This window comes from Pezoporus occidentalis, unplaced genomic scaffold (assembly GCF_034315485.1).
Source record: "Pezoporus occidentalis ecotype Australia unplaced genomic scaffold, CSIRO_AGI_Poc_V1 ctg31, whole genome shotgun sequence".
Lineage (NCBI taxonomy): Eukaryota > Metazoa > Chordata > Aves > Psittaciformes > Psittacidae > Pezoporus > Pezoporus occidentalis.
This window is the reverse complement of record NW_026915052.1, coordinates 4,709,357-4,727,053: the sequence shown is the minus strand read 5'-3', so window position 1 is coordinate 4,727,053 and position 17,697 is coordinate 4,709,357. Positions and strand designations below refer to the sequence as shown.

At 40.0% G+C, this 17,697-nt stretch overlaps 1 protein-coding gene across 4 annotated transcripts in view; it reads right to left on the bottom strand.

Moving 5' to 3' along the window:
• Positions 1-2,193: 2,193 nt before the first annotated feature.
• Positions 2,194-17,697, bottom strand: part of TDRD9 (tudor domain containing 9) — a 74,552-nt gene continuing 59,048 nt past the window's right edge. For 2 of the 4 annotated variants that reach the window (XM_062628071.1, XM_062628073.1), the window contains 11 exons: positions 16,626-16,838; positions 14,126-14,215; positions 12,011-12,271; positions 11,426-11,572; positions 10,297-10,367; positions 9,330-9,439; positions 9,069-9,165; positions 8,236-8,374; positions 6,218-6,327; positions 4,146-4,218; positions 2,194-2,987 (listed from right to left, as the gene is read on the bottom strand). In XM_062628071.1, coding sequence (XP_062484055.1) covers positions 2,892-2,987; positions 4,146-4,218; positions 6,218-6,327; positions 8,236-8,374; positions 9,069-9,165; positions 9,330-9,439; positions 10,297-10,367; positions 11,426-11,572; positions 12,011-12,271; positions 14,126-14,215; positions 16,626-16,838 — 1,407 coding nt within the window. In that variant the 3' untranslated portion in view covers positions 2,194-2,891. The remainder of the gene's footprint in view (positions 2,988-4,145; positions 4,219-6,217; positions 6,328-8,235; positions 8,375-9,068; positions 9,166-9,329; positions 9,440-10,296; positions 10,368-11,425; positions 11,573-12,010; positions 12,272-14,125; positions 14,216-16,625; positions 16,839-17,697) is intronic. The other 2 variants (XR_009966535.1, XM_062628074.1) reach the window with 2 other exon arrangements.

The window sequence follows — 17,697 nt, the reverse complement described above, 5'->3', positions numbered from 1 at the left end:
TCCAACTAGACTCCGCCCCATAGACTACAACTCTCTGGCTTCTCTCCTTCAGCCAGTTCACAGTCCAGCTCACTACCTGATCATCCAGACCACAGTTCCTCAATTTAGCTGTGAGGATGCTGTGGGAGACGGTGTCAGATGCTTTGGTGTGGTCAGAGCCTTTGCCAGTGAAGACTGAGGCAAAGAAGTCATTCAGAACCTCAGCCTTCTCCAAATCCAGGGTAGCCAGCTCTCCTGAGAGCTTCCAGAGGGGGCCTACTATGTCCCTAACATAAAGGGCAACTCCCCCTCCCTGCCTGCCAGGCCTGTCTTTTCTAAAGAGCCTGTAACCTTCCATTCCAACACTCCAGTCATAGGAGCCATCTCACCATGTTTCTGTGATGCCTGTTACATCATACCCCTGTAGACGTGCACACATCTCTAATTCCTTGCTTGTTTCCCATGCCATGGGCATTTGTATGGATGCATTTGAGCCTAGCTCTAGATGAAGCCGGCTCACTGGCTGGAGTAGCTGAAATATCTCTACATTGCTCCGAGCATTTATTACGGGTGCTGGCAACTGACTGGGTGTGTTGGGATGGAATGATGCCCCCCTCCCCCAACACATCCAGTTAAAGCTTTCTTGACCAGTCTGGCAAGCCTCCTACCAAAACTGTGTGCCCTGCAGCTCCACCAGCCTTCAGTAGACCTGGCCTACAAACTTGGGTCCCGTGTTCGACACACCCAAACCCCTGACTATGACACCACCCCTTTAACCATTTCTTAGCCTGGCCAATCCTCCCAGCCTTTTTAAGGTCCTCCCCTGTATCCTGGAGAATTGACGAAAAGACAATCTGAGCTCCAGAGCCCCTAACCACCTCTCCCAGGGCTCTGTAGTCCTTCTTCATGTTCCCCAGGCTACTGCTGTCTATATCAGTAGCACCCACATGGACCACTGGAAGTGGGTAAGACAGTGGGACTCACTAGACCAGGCAGCCTGTCTGCAACATCCCTGATCCAAGTGCCTGGCAGGCAACACACCTCCCTTGAGACCAGGTCAGGCCGACAGGTGAGTGCCTCTGTCCCTTTCAAAGTAGAGTCTCCTACATCTTGCTTTTTCCTGGCAGCACCAGTAGAGATCCTCTTTAGCAGTGCATCAGCCGGCTGTTTCTGGTGCAAGGGTGTTTCATCAACCCCCTGCAGGACAGCAAAGTGGTTCTGCGTGGGGACAACAGATTTAGGAGGAAACCCCTTGCTTTTAATTGTCCTTTTCCTCCTTTCTTTTTTTTTTGTCACTAATTCCCAGCTTCCTGGGTTAACGGCCTCCTTCTTTCCTCCATGAGCTACAATGGACGCTCGAGGCCCCTGCACAGTTTGGGCCTGGCGCAAGCATTCCTGCTTCCTCTCAGCTTCCCTGACATCTTGCAGCCTACTGACAGCATCCCGCAGCTCAGCCCCTGCTGCAGGACCTCCACCAGGGAGCACCGAGTGCAGCCCTGCCCATTGTGCACCCTCCCCTCACCAGACCGGTGCAGGCACTCTCGACACCCCGAGCTCTGCGCTGCAGCCTCCCCTCTCATCTCCTCTCTCTGGGTGCCTACGCTGCCACCGCCGGGGCAGCCAGGGCAGAGCTCCCGCACCGGGCGTTGCTCACAAGTTGAGCGCTCTCCATCCCGCTCCCCTGCCCGCCCGAGCTGCCTCGACCCGCCCTGCTCGCCGCGCCCCCTGGGCAGGTTTTTAACCAATCAGGGCTGGTGCCGCCGCTCCTGGCTCCGCCCCCTGTGAGTCAGCTGCTCGCTCACGTCAGCTGAGCTGCCGGCTCCCGGGCAGGTCCTGTCGAGGACTCGAGGCTCCCTCGGTGCCTGTTGCCGCTCTGAGCTGAGGCTCCTGGACGCTGAGCTTCCCCCGCTCCGGTGTTGAAGGCGGCCTCTCTCGAGCTGCTCACCTCAGCTGCCCCTCTATTTAAGTACATCTTAAAATAATTTCTTAGCTTAAGCATCCCCTTATTTTCCCCAAATCTAATACTATTTAAATGGTATGATTCTGTCTGTTCTTCAGAGGATGACCCGATATTGCAGAGTCTTCAAATCGCTGAAAAGGTTAACATTTTCCATATACTGTTTTTGTATTCATACATTTCATGAATGCAATCACATACCATTAATAACTAAATTTAGCTTTTATTAAGCATGACTGCACAACAGAAGAGACAAATTTTATTTCACTTCAGCATTTTATTCTGAAACCACTGACCTCATTTTTAGGAGTAAAGATCTCACAGGTAAAAGTAAAATGAAAACATGAAACATGAAAGAAAGGTGCCATGAAACTAATTCAAAAGCATTCTTCTACCATACAGGAAGAGAAACCATATCATGTTTTTCTTTATGAAAAAATAATGAAAAAATGTATCCACTATATGAAATCATACTTCTTATAAGAACATAATCTAGATCACGAGTTTCCTTTGTCTTCTAGTTTTCTTCAGTTAAGGAAAACCTTTGTTGCATGGCTTTTTGAAAAGCTGATGAGAAAAGTAACAGGAAAATACAACTTGTATTTAAAGACAAAAAAATCATGCTCTATGGCTTATGAGCCTTTAGACAGAAAACGAACAACTAAACCTAGATTTTGTCTTTCACATACCTTGTGATAAACCTGTTCAGAAGTATTATTAAAATGAAAAATACATCCTGCTTTACCCCAGTTTATTCATAAACTCACCTGCTCTAGGTCAGCAAACCTTAGCTTTCTAAAAATGCATTAACATATTCCAAACTGTATTTTAAGTACACTTACACTAATCTCAAGAAAGAGTCTTGCAAAATGTGAGTCTAAGGGTTACACAGAAGACAGAAAAAATTTTCAGACTAGCTGCAATTCCTTGTCCTCTGAAAGACTTCTAGAAATCCTTAAACATTCAACAAAACAAGCTTATGTAGCTGATAAAGACCATTTCTTCTTTCATGCTGCTTTTCAGACTGGTCAATAATATGCTGAGGATGCACCTAATCAAAAGATGCAAGAGGAAAGTCAGAAAGCATTTTTAATTATGTTTTCCTATATAACATAGCTAGGGAAAAGAGTCTTGAAGAGTTCTGAGTTTCAAATCACACAGGAATTTCAGTTCCATGCCACACATGTCAACATAAATAGCCAGTGCTATGGAATGCTGTATCTCATGGTTTGCCTGAGTCAATACACTATTACACAATCAATTCCAAAGCATTACAGGTAGCATTTCATGTGATGATGTAAAAAAAGATGTCTTGAAATTCTTCAGATGTAGTGAGGAAAATCCTGATCCAGCACCTATATGCTAACTTGTTATACAAGCTAAACACCAATATAACTGAATAGGAGATTATTTTCATAATACCAAGGATAATCACATTTGCAATATGGAAACACTTTGGCTTAAAGCAGTGTATCACAACACATTCTAACCCCTCAGGGAATGGCTACTAGAAATAAGAGCCCTTGATGTTTGTTCACTGTTGCCCATCTTTTCAAGGAGACCCAAACTGCTCATTTATCTGCCTCAGGGTGGGAGAGACACAGGGGGGGTGTATGTAGAAGCCTTACTACTGCACTCAGTAATTCCTCACCCTTTTTTAATTAAGAAAAAGCACTTGTTCATCAGGAAATATAGCAGCCTGCAGAGGCCCTTACAGAAAGAAAGGTAAGATTTCTAACAGTAGGAAGCCAGACTTTTCAGCTTTATGAAACAATCCCAGGTTTCAAGAAAACTGCCCTCCGACCTGATCCCACCACATTCATTCTAAAGCAAGTCACATTTCTGTCTGCTTAAAGGGAAAAGCCACCTGAAAGCACAGTAACCCAAAACAAAATGCACTACATTCAGATAAATATGTCTCTCAAAAATCATGTTCCGTTTGAAAAGTGTAAACTAAACTGCAAAAGTAAAAACTCAAGCTACCCAACAAACTAGACTAATAGGATATAAATAGGGACTGCTGTATACTCAACAGTTCTTACGCCTTAAATTCGACTGTACAGTATTTTCAGAATCTTTAAATTCAATACTCAAAAAAGACATCCTTCCAAAGGAAATTCTCCCTTTGAGCACTCTTAACTAACTGTTGGGGTACTCCAACTACTCTTCTTAGGGGAAAAGGAAAAAAAATATATTTGTAGACCCTTACCTGATTCCATGCATATGGCTTCTCGTACCATGTAGGAACAACTTTATCTCGAGGTTTTGATTTGCAGATTAAACTGAAATTACATAAAAATAGCCTTAAGAAATACACTTGTATTAGATTAATTCTAAAGAAAAAGGGATTTCTGTATTAGACACAGCTAGGCATTTATGAGGCGTCTGTGCTTAAGGGAATCTTAAATTTCCTTGCTAATCTAGTCTGATTAGTTCACTTCTCTATACTTTGCCCCTCTAGTGTAGAAAGTCAAAATACAGGTTTTCATAGGGATGTTAAGTGGATAAGAATTATTTTCTTTTAAAGAAAATTATGTTTTTTTTTCTAAATTTAAAAAGTACTAAATTTGCAAGTGTCATTTATTCCATAAGCTTTATGCATACTTATTCACTATAATGTATAATAAAGCTATTTTTAGGGTATGTTGTTTTGCATGACAACTCAATTACTATAGATTCTCTGTCTGCTCCAGTTATTCCTTCAAGCTGTGCGAAGTACAACAGCAGTAGACATTAATTAATTCTGTCTAGATGTGTTTTTCAAAAACTGATTTTAGTCTTAAGTAGTGGTGACATGTTGTAAATACAACTAGCTTTTGAAAAATTGAGGAAAATTATGAAAGACTGGTCAGGCTAAATTTTTACCTATGTGCTTTTACTAATAGTTAGTTTTTTCCAAGACATGAAGTACAATGAGAAGAAAACATTCAAAATGCAGGCAGATTTTACACAAAGGAAAAGACGACATCATGACAATAACCAGACTGTCTCTTTCTTCAAAAAGGTAAAAAAGAACCCAACCCCAAAACTGGAAAAATTAACTGTAGGATTGTTGGAACAGAATCAGTAAAAGCACAAAAAGATCTAGGAGAGAAAACGCTACCCAAAGAGGTGTAAAATCCTAAAGAAAAAAAAAACCCAGAAGGCTGCTGAGAATGACCAAGTCAGGCAGGGAACGCTGATGGAAGTGGGGAGCATGTCAACGCTGGAGCTGCTCAGGCTGCTCCTTCCTCTCCCACCTGGCTGGAGATGTCTGAACAATCAACCTAAAATAGGTACTATTTTAACTAGCAGGTATTCACATATCTAAAGAAACAGCAGTGACATTTCTGTGCCTTGAATTTAGCATGTAAGTGCTGGCTTCCAAACATGAGCTCCTGTTACTGTCACAGTCACCTCCAGAAAGGTTATGTGGTTTTGCTTCTTTCTGCCTATCCACTTTCCTCAATTTCTCCCTACAATTGTTACCACATGAATCACACAAGCAAACTTCATTCAGCTTTGAAGCCTAAACGTGGTACTACATGGCAGTGTCTAAAGGCAATACAGACATCGACTGGCCTGAAGTACCTGGACACAAACAGGAAATTAAACATTTAATCAGCAGTATCCTCAACAGCTGGGATTTTTACCAAGAGATTTTCAGATGTGAAACATGAAGAGCTTGCCATCAACCTGCACTGGTTCTCCTTAAGCTGAAAGCACAAACAGCATGCATTTTTGAGGTAAGCCTTTGTGGAGCTGTACCACCACTTTCTGAAGGTGCACACAGCCCACTGCCACAGCTGGCTCAAAGCAAAGACAGGTGGCTTTACTTCCGTTCACAAATTAGCATGGGACTTCCTGCAATTAACTTGGCCAACACCTATCCTACACTGGTCTGTTGAGGGAGGAAGACAGCACACATGATTCAACTGTAACGTGTAGGGATAAAAAAATTCTTAATCCTTCTGCACTCTTATGCTGTACAACTTTATTAGCTTTGTCCTGCACGCACAAAGCAAAGGTACACCAGAAGTGGTATCCTGTAGAACAAGTTTTACAGTCTATGTTTCATGACTCTTAAGTGATCAGGCTTCCCTGAAGAACCAGTGCTTCCACAAGAAGTCTAAAGTTGTTTAGTATACTGCTTTATAAATAAACAAAAGTAAATTAAATGAATCATTAAATGAGAATATATATTGTTTCCCTAAAGCTTAATCTGAGCTATGCTTCAAGCAATTATTTATTTTGGTTTTGCTGAGACTGAAACAGATTATCTTATTTCTACGAAATTATTACCGTAGAAGCTTCTGACGAACATCCTCCTGCAGCTGTGTCACTGTTGTTTGTTCAAAACACACTGCGCGTTCAGAAAGCAGCTTATTAATGGCTGTCCTTAGGATATTTATCTATAAAAACACCAGTGTCAGAATATAAAGCACTCTAAACCAGCACTAGCTCTGTATTATATTGTATTGTATTATATTATTATATATTGACACAAAGAGGCTGTGGCACCCATACCACCAAACTTCAACAGAAATATTATTAACATAAGCAAAACCATCTGAAGCTTTAGAAACACTTCCTCTAGATGCATCTCTGCTGGTTCAAGATGTTAATGTTCATCCCCTTAATACCACAATCTTCCAGGTTACTCAGATATGCCACAAAACATACAGGCTACCACTTGCCTGGATTCTTTTCCCAACACAGAATTCCTTCTGTAAAAGTTTTGAGGATTTTCTCCATGGGTCTGTAATTTTCACATGCATGGCTTCACTATGGGCAAATTGTGCATCACAGATTTGAAAATTTGGTGGCCTCCTGCGATGGGGTTACAGTGTTGGTAGGTAAGGAAATAGGAACTGATGTCACCCACATGGACTTGTGAAACGTGTTTTTGACACTGTCTCACACAAGATCCTTGTCTCTAAACTGGAGAGGTATGGATCTGATGGATAGATCACTGGGTGGGTAAGGAACTAGCTGGAAGGTCACACTCAAGACAGTTGCGGTCATCAGCTTGCTGTCCAAGTGGAGACCAGCAACAACTGATGCTCTTCAGGGTCAGTACTGGGACTGTTGACGTTTAACACATTTGTTGGCAACATGGACAGTGGGATTGAGTGCACCCTCTGCAAGTCTGCCAATGACACCAAGCTGTGTGATACAGCCAACATGCTGAAGGGAAGGGATGACATCCAGAGGGGCCTTGACAGGCTTGAGGGGGGGCCTGCGTGAACCTCATGAAGTTCAACAAGGCCAAATGCAAGGTCCTGAAACTGAGTTGGGTCAATCCCAAGGCCAAACACAGGCTAGGTGGAAACTGGATTGAGAGCAGCCCTGAGAAGAAGGACTCGGGGGTGTCAGATGATGGAAGCTCAACATGAGCTGACAGCGTGTGCTTGCACCCCAGAGAGCCAAGCATATTCTGGGCTACATTAAAAGGATCATGACCAACAGGTCAAAGGCTGTGACTCTCCCCCTCTACTCTGCTCTCGTGAGATCCCACCTGCAGCACTGTGTGCAGTTCTGGGGCTACAAACATAAGAGCACTGACCTATTGGAGCAAGTCTAGAGGAGGGTCAAAGAGATGATCAGAGCACCTCTCCTACAAAAACAGGCTGAAAGAGTTGGGCTTGTTCAGCCTAGAAGAGAGAAGGCTCCATGGAGACCTCAAAGCAGCCTTCCAGTACCTTAAGGGGCCAACAAGAAAGCTGGAGAGGGACTTTTTACAAGAGCATACAGTAATAGGACAGGGGGTAATGGTTTTAAACTGAAAGAGGGTAGATTTGAATTCTAGAAGGAAGAACGAGGGTGGTGAGACACTGGCACAGGTTGCCCAGAGAAGCTGTCCCTTCAAGGGGGTTTAAGGCCAGACTGGACAGGGCTTTGAGCAGCCTGGTCTAGTGGGAGGTGTCCTGGCCCATGGCTGAGGGGTTGGAAGTAGATGATCTTTAAGGTCCCTTCCAACCCAAACCATTCTGTGATTCTATGATACGTGCACCAGCATGTCCACTATGTCCTTAAAAAGCTACCAGAAACCATGGGCCATCACCTGCTCTGTACACAGAACTAATCAGGGCATGTGAGGTCTTTTGCTACTGCTGAACCCAGGACAAAAGCCCATATCAAATCTGAAGCACAGGTCAAATACGGCTTTCTGTCCTGCATAACGAGTGGATACATGTACTTGCCTCTGACAGATCTCTGTCCGCAAGTTGCAAAAAGGCCGTAATGAGGAATACAGGGATTTTTATTTGTTTGATCTGCTCTGAGACAAGTAGCTTGATAAATTCTTATACATGTTTTACCTCTGATATGTCTTCCACTCCAAAATGCACATCAAATGTCAACTCCATGTCATTTTCTGGAAGCAGGGGAGCTCCAGAATTCTGACTCCAACCCAAACCGCACAAAACACCAGTGAAATACTTTCCACTTTTATCAACCCTATATGGAAAAGAAGAAAAACAATCTCACCTAGAGATGAAAAAACTAAACACTCATATGCAGAGTTAAATGAATTTGTTCAAGCCAAGCCAAGCAAGATGCAGGTGTTTTGAAGAAGCTAACACAACTGAGAGTCATTCATACTTAGTCATGCTGGTTTTTTCCAAATATAGTGATGAAACAAAACTAAAGTTCTGGTTACAGAAACATACACTTATAAAACTTAAAAGGAAAAATCATACATATGCAAAATAAAATTTAAGGAAAGCTAGCTTCACTATGTTGAAGTGACAGTCCACAGACACAAGAATTTAAACCAAACAACAGCAACTGCCAGAGCTCTTTTACAGAAGAGTTTATGCACTTCTACAAACATCAAGCAAGTTCTTCTCCTCGCGTTGGTTTAAAACTTGCCCAGTTCTACAGTACATCTTCCTAGGCTTCCAGCACAATTGTCAGGAACTGTACTGCCTTACTGTGGGAGTATAGCCTGCAGCACCAATTCCTAAGTATATGAAACAAGTTATCTTAGCTACAAACTATACTGAAACTGATTAAAAGATACAAGAATTACATGAACAGGAAATGCTAAAAGCAGGGGAAAAAAAAAAGTCACCAAGTTGTGAGGGATCCTAAAAAACCAAAACAATACCCAAACACATGCACACTCCCCCTTTTTAAAAGGCATGAATACCTTAGTTCTATAGCAGGAGCAAACAGCATACTGAGGAGCGGAAGCAGGCCAGGAATAGGAGGCATCAAAGACGTTTCTTCTAAAATCACAGCAGATCCTGTCACACACATAGGACAGAAAAAAAAAAAAAAAAAAAAAGAAGATCTCTATGGAGTAGCTAATGAAAATGAAACCTCAAAAGGATGTAACATTTCCTCATAGGACTATTCCCATAAAACCAAAGTCTGGAGAAACAGTCCGAACACTTTTATTAAGCATTACCAGTTGCATTTGCTGATACAGACGCAGAAACCAACAACTGCTGAAAGGTTTCTTCTGAAGCATCATGGAGAACAACAGAGTTTATGCTTTGCTTTTGTATAAGAATTTTTCTGGAAGGAAATAAAGTATTTTCAACATTAAAAAAACTGAACAAAAAACCAAACCCCATACAGACACATTAAAAACCCAGTATTATTTTAAATTCACAATCCAACCTCAATGGACAGAAGTTACCTGAATACCATTTAACAGATGTACATGATTAATAAATTATCTCTTTGTAAGACATTAAAGCACCTAATAAAACTATCCTTAAATTCTTACATGGCCCCTCAGTTCAAGAAGGACAGGGAGCTGCTGGAGAGAGTGTGATTAAGGGAGTGGAGCATCTCCCTTATGAGGAAAGACTGAGGGAGCTGGGTCTTTATAGTTTAGAGAAGAGGAGACTGAGGGGTGACCTTATAAGTGTCTATAAATATATAAAGGGGGAGTGTCACGAGGATTACTCAGTGGCAAACAATGATAGGACAAGGGGTAATGGGTGCAAACTGGAACACAAGAGGTTCCACTTAAACTTGAGAAGGAACTTCTTCTCAGTGAGGGTGACGGAACACTGGAACAGGCTGCCCAGGGAGGTTGTGGAGTCTCCTTCCCTGGAGACATTCAAAGCCCGCCTGGACACATTCCTGTGTAACGTTATCTAGGTGTTCCTGCTCCGGCAGGGGGATTGGACTAGATGATCTTTTGAGGTCCCTTCCAATCTCCAGCATACTGTGATACTGTGTGATACTGTGATACATAGTGATAGTGTGCATATGAATGCAACTTAATACTGACTCCTTTAGTCCTTTCAAAGGATAAAAATTCTGTGAAAATCTGTTAAGAATAACTAGGATGGGTTTTGCCTATATATTGAATATTCTATCTGAGAACGTGCCTATACTACACAGTGAAAGTCTTCCCATACCTGAACTGGGATACTCTTGTCATACTGTAGCATTTCAGCTCATACGGACTGAATGGGCCAAAAACTGTTACCTTCAAAAGAAAGGGAGCAAATGATATTCTAGTTAGCCAGCACTAGGATCTCTCCAAATCAAAATACTCTATAAATAAAACCCAAAACACATTTCAGCATATACTGAGCAACACTGAATTGATAAACTGATAAACAGCATTTTCATTTCACCCATCTAGAGCACTTGCTTGTTGAGGCACTTCAACAAAAATAATGTATTTTTCACAGGTGTCAGGGATTCACAACTTCCATCTGGCTTAAAAAGCACAAGTTCATACTTCACAGAGTATCTAATAAAATCAGGTCACGTTTTTGTTTACATGAGCAGTCTTTAATCTTGACAAATCTCTCACTTTCATAAAGTGAGCAGTTAAACAGGATTACTCCTGTGGGTAAATTGAGCATGAAGAGACACTTGAAAACCTGAAATATTGTTGGGTCTGAAATGTGAACAGAATTATAATACAGATGAGGGCTTAACTTGTAATCAGAATGCAGAGCAGGACACAGATTTGCATGTTTTATATTCCAGGTTAGTAGTGACTAAATATCTCAAAGTAAGCAAGCAAGGATAAATTCTGAGTTTGGGTTACTAGACTGTTCACTGCATTACCTATCCTAGCAGCTTACCTATCACTAGCTGAGGAAGAACAAAACACTGTTTATAGTAAAAATCATGTTCAAAATTTTTCTGGAAAAACAAAACAAAAAACCCCCAAACCAGTAGCACTGTAACCTTGCTTTCTGCTGTATCTTATGTAGTAAAGCCTACCAGAGGTGGAAACACTGTTCAGTTTTTTTATCTTCATTCTGCAGCGATTCAAAGTGCTGCCTTAAAATGTGTTAGAAGAGCTGGTTCACTTGGCTCTTAGGCAAAGCTTCAAAACTTTGTTAGAAGTTCCAAAAAGCTAGTCTCAGTGGTTCTCATTACAGCTTTCTACCGACAGAAAACAGAATACACTATGAAAGGCATCAGATGTGATTTGGGCGTTAAAGATACTTTTAGTCTTCATCTCCATTTTAACACTGTAAGAAGTAGGGTCATGAAATGACATACCAAAACCACCACCCAAGTTACCTTATGGCTTGGCACATTAGATTTATGTTCAGAAAAGCAGTTTAACAATCTTTCAAGGAGATGCTTTTCTTCCTTTCTTGAAGATACAGACATTTTCTGTTCTTTTACTTGGTCCAAAAATAATTCCCTGAGCAAACTATGGCTTTGCTACATAACAATGGAAGAGTGTTAAAACCATGAAATGGCTACATTTTTCATATATTTTATAAAAAAGACCCTACACAAAGCACATACAAACTCACATACAAATACAAAACCCAAGGTTCTCATTACATTTTAGATTATATATGGGAGACAGTTAAAACTATGAGACGTACATTTTTTCAAAGTTTAAAAAAAACAATGGAACAGTTCAGATGCAATTATCGCTTGGGACACATCTCTCAAAAGAAGTCTCAAAGCAGCAATGCTTTTAGCCAACAAATTAATATAAACGATGAACACACATATGTTGTCCTACTCGAGTATTAACCTTGCCTAATCCCATGGGATTAGTCAAGACTTCAACACAATTTTTCAGCACTTCAGTCTGAGCTGAAGTATATTAGTATAAAAAAAGTAGAAGGAACTTTACTTAATACATACTTGTGATTCATACGATTCTTCTGCTAGTTCAGCATAACATTCTTCAATAAGCACATCTCGAATATTCACAAACTCTTGGTACCCCTCGGAACAGAAAACATCTACATGCAGAACACTATGCACAAGTGAATACACCTTCACTAAAATTGCAGAGCCATTTACTAATGAGGCAAATCTTTGGTTAGCACTGTAACTCCACTGTTCCCCGCACACAAGAGATTTTGCAGAAGGACGCATCCTGCACATCTTGAATTCTAAAGCCTAGAACAAAAAATGGAAAACAACGCTTACCTGAGTAGAAATCAGCACAAAAATATTTTTTCCCCAAACTGTTTGAATTAGTAACTATAAATTACTTCGTAATTATTGCAGTGGCTTATGTTAATTACTAAGACTGCTGTAAAGCTACTGGCATAATTCCTATTCCATCATTGCCAACACAGCTACACATTACATCTGACTTCAATATTGCACATAGTTGCTAATGAAACAAAGCTAACAGAGTATAAACAGAAGATAATTTGGTATTAATTCACCATCCACATTAAAATCTAGGGTGTAGAGATGTCTTCTCTGTATAATCCAGAGTTCTTTTCAACTACAGTAACAGAAAACTTGGCAAGACCACTGCAGCTATTCTGTTCCTGGCAGGCAAGAGTAAGCTCACATTTAACCCATTCCCCCAACCACTATCTGTAATTATGTCTTCAAACGAATTTTCAACAAAACCAGTTTTTTTTTTCCTAGCTAGTCATTAAAACCAGTCATTAAAAGATTAGGCCTGAAGCACAAATACACTTCCCTTTAATGCATCTGAAGAAAACACAAAAAAAGGATGCTTCATGCCAAAATGAATACTTATATTTTAAAATAAATTATTAAAAAAAATAAAATGAGGCCTGCTAAGATCTAGTACTAAGAAGGTATAAATAAAATATAGAAAACTAGAGAACTATAAAACTACACTTCTGCTCATTATCTTTTCATCATTAAATGCTTCAGAAAAAATTACTATGACACACTTGTTTCAGTTCACTGAATGAGGACATAAAAGCTGAATTTCACTTGAATTCTAGTTATGTGATTTGTAAATATAGCTCAAGAGAATTATTTTTCTCAAAAATTAGGTATAAAGTCCCTCAGGTCTATGTTATATATCACTATTTAATTATCAAAAGGGTTCTGTCTGAAAAGATCCAAGTAAAGGCAGTAGTTCAAAGAATGTCAAAGAAGCACAAAACCAGAGACTTGTAGCCTTGTGAAATTTGAATCAGGCATCTCCTATGTATTTGTCCTGTAACTAATAGTGTAGCAGAGCAGAAGCCTTGATGGAGCAAAAATACTTTGCACATTAACTGTACAGTAGACTCACGCCACGCAGACAAGGACAGATGCTATGCTGCCACTTACCTGTAGTAGCAGCAGCTAGGTTTAAGCAGAGAACAAAAGATTAAACTAGTTGTGGATACTTTCTCCTCTCTGGGCTTTTTTCTAGGCTGTATAAATTTCTGCCATTTGCTCAGAGCGCCTTTGGATTAAAGCTAAGCTGATGTACTGCTCAGTCTGTTACTCCCGAGCTTTTCATATAAGCAGATAATAGAAGAACTACAACAACATTCTCCTTCCAGGCAGTTCTATTTCTCATAGAACTGACTGACAGAAAGAAACATAACCAAAAGCAACAAGCAGCAAAAGGCAGCTATTAGAGCTATTTCCTCTTTCCTTCCACTCTCTCTGTGACTACAGATGGCAGAGAGATCCCAGTATATTGTCTCCACAGAGAAAGGCCTAGTTCAACCATTCAGTTATAAAAAAATACAATATTTTTTTACATCCAGTAAGGCAGCAAGTTCAGGCTTCTCTCCCACTCACCTCCCCAGCAAGTGTTAAAGCAACAATTAAATACAATGCAATTTAGTTACACAAGAATTACTGCTCTGTGCATGATCATTCCTGGAAAACATTTATCTTATTAGTGAAGGTGATTTGTAGGTGCTCCCATTACCTTATTATTACCTTATTATTATTCTGAAAAGCGTTGTGATTTGAAGTACACTTCTGTTTCCCAGACAAGACATGCAACTGTTAAGCAGCAGTAAATAGTATCACCCCTACCTGGAATGGAAGCTCTTGAAGAGAGCTTGGAATCCTTTTTAATTTCTTTAAAGGCACTTTTGATCTATTGCCATAATCCACAAAGAACACCTGGAAAAAGAACGGAGAGCATATGCAGAGTTCCCACATTAGAAGCATTACTTTCGGCAGCAAGAAAACTGACAACCTTAATTACAGTACAACACAAGTCTTATCAAATTAAATAGAAGCAAATTCAGAGCTCGGAAAACATGCAAGGGAACTCATGTCAAAAATAATACACCAAATCTTACCATGTCTATTATCTGATTCCTTGGTTTAAACATCCACTGTAATTTAAGTAATCTGCTAATCTAGAAAAGGCAAATTTCTGAAAGGCTCTCTCTCTCTGCAGTTAAATCTGTACAACCTTACTTCTAAACAGTGAATGATATTACCCAATAACTGCTTTTAGATAAGCAAATGCTAACACGGATCTGGGGACCTCTTCATAAATGCAAAAGAGAAAGTGATGAGATTAGCAGTGTTATTCACTAGTTCTTTATGACTTCAAAGAGATGCCCTTGGGTAACATGGTTAGCGTGAAGTGTCCCTGCCCACGGCAGGGGGGTTGGAACTAGATGATCTTAAGGTCCTTTCCAACCCTAAGTATTCCATGATCTATGACAATCTCTTTAGTATTAACTTTGTAGAGGTGACACCCAGCTATGTTAAGAAATCAAGAAATTCAAAGAAGGAATGAGAGGTGCAAAGGGCAATACAGCAATAAATAAATAAATAAATAAAAATCTGTCCCTAAGTGCTGAAAATAAAAAGTATTGTCCTGAAAAATGAATATCAATCTGGAGCTGTGGCACAAGTTTCCATTACTGACATTGGAATAAAAATTCAAAATATTCTAATAAATTTGCTGATGATCGAGAACTAAGCAATATAAACACTGATATAGAAAAGATCACATTGAGCAGACCTGAGAATTCAACACGAATGGAAAAAAACAAATGGTATGAAGGACAAGCTCATATTTGGAGTTTTTAATAATTTCTGCTATGAACTTTGTTATTATTTATAAATTCTAATTAGTTGGATATTACCAAGAAGACAGAACTGAGTATAAGATGACAAGAGGGGGGCCATACAAAGAAAGCTATGGAAAGGCATATGTAGCATGTACCATATGAAATATTTTTTGAATGCAGAGGAGAAACACTGAGTTGGAAGAGGAATACTAGCACCACTGTATAAATAAAGGCAGAACTGTATGTACAGGAGCATGCATATTTCTGTTTCAGAAAACTGAGGTCAAAAGAAAAAAGAGGAGTGAGAAGGAGACCAGATGAAAAAAAAAGTCAATGTAGTATGTGAGAAGAGTGCAGCTTGCTTCAGTTAGCAAAACAAAGTCCAGGAAGATAGATAGGTAACTGGAGGAGAGAGGAAAGTTAAAAAAGAAAACCTGTGTAGACCAGGGGGAGAAACACTGGCAGAACAACAACCTTAGACAATCTGGCCATGAATGACTGAAAACCAGCAATACAGCGGGGTCAAGAAACTTCCAGATGGATCTCAATATATTTATAAAGAGGAAGTGATTGGGCTGCTGCCAGCAATGTAGCACTGGACTCTGACATAGCCATTCCTCAGTATGTTTTCAAAGTTACTGGAGGTTTTAGTCTTTATTTTGGTTTGCTCCACTTCAGCACACAAGATAGCTCAACTGTATCAACAACAGCCTCTCAATTTAATACTAAAATATTACTGTGTTCTTGAAAAACCCTAATTCACCTATTCTGACATCAGTTTGTTACAGTTTTTAGTTCTACAGATTTGTTTACTGGAACAGTTATAATCATAGAATCATAGAATAGTTAGGGTTGGAAAGGACCTCAAGATTGTCAAGCTCCAACCCCCCTGCCATGGGCAGGGACACCTCACACTAAACCATGTCACCCAAGGCTCTGTCCAACGTGGACTTGAACACTGCCAGGGATGGAATATTCACAACTTCCTTGGGCAACCCATTCCAGTGCCTCACCACCCTAACAGGAAAGATTTCCTCCTTATATCCAATCTAAACTTCCCTGTTTAAGTTTTAACCTGTTACCCCTTCTTCTATAACTATAGTCCCTAATGATGAGTCCCTCCCCAGCATCCTTATAGGCCCCTTCAGACACTGGAAGGCTTCTATGAGGTCTCCACGCAGCCTTCTCTTTTCCAGGCTGAAAAGCCTCAACTCTCTCAGCCTATCTTCACATGGGAGGTGCTCCAGTCCCCTGATCATCCTCATGGCCCTTCTCTGGACTTGTTCCTTGTTACTGTTCTCAGCTGGACATTGAACCATTGACCACAACTCTTCGTGTGCGTACATCCAGCCAGTTCTTTATCCATCGAGTGGTCCATATATCAAACTGATGTCTCTCCAATTTCATCAGGAACACTTTTCTTGCTTTAAAAAATGAAAGCGTAACTCCAAGATTGTTAACCCAATTACATGCTACCAATTTAATATAACATATTGCTGTACCTCAGCAAAATCTCCACAAACATACAGAATACGAGCTCTACAATATCCTCCATCTTCCAGATGAGTGAATGGTGCCAGACAAACCATCTCTGGATGTGGAGACACTGGCAAATCCATCAGGTTCTGGTAGTTAATTTCATCAGTTAGAGCCTGAAGTACAGTTCTATTTTTTTCATCTGTCCTGTAACCCCAAAAGTGTCCAACTTCTACTATCTGAAAGTACAAAAAATAGACAATATAAGATTTTGTATTGTTATTCTATATCAAATACAAAACACACCGGAGCAAAATACTTTAAAGCACTCCTACTCCTGACATGCACATAGAACAGTTCTCATACTGCAATAATAGTGAAGCATTTCTCTCATAATTAGATGTTAATTTAAAATGTTTAACTGATGTGCAATACATTTTTCCTCTAAATACACCCCAATATAAACATTATTAAAGTACAGAAAATTTAGAAAAGATTGCTTCTATTTTTCTAAATGAAATTAACACACAGAAAACAATGTATACAGTTACTAGCCAGATACACATATGGTGCACTTCTCTTATTAGTGAAAGAATACCAGTTAGCTGCATCTATTAGCAAATCAGCATTGTTATTGTTATGATCAGCTATCCCTTAGGACACTGAAAAGAACACACCACTACTGAAATAAAACTGAATAAAATCAGCCATCTTTACAAATGGCTTACTGAACTTCTATACCATTTCTGATATTCTAACAAATGCTTGCGATAAAGAAGAACCTTTATTTTCAATACACATGACCATTAAAGCTCATGTATTAACAAATACAACACAAATAGCTATATGGTTAGAATATGTCTGACCAAACCACAGACATTTCTGATGCAACACTTACATGAATAAAATGAGGAAAGCGCTCTTTTCTGCACCTGCAAACCATGCCACTAGTATCAGGAGCTGTTTTAATACTTCAGCCTGTAATTTCAGTGGTTTGGATTGTTTTTATCATTGTTTTTATTTCAGCAGCATATATACTGCTTGTATTACTCTATTTGTTGGGAAGATAGTTAACACAAGATGTAAAACTTCTCAGCT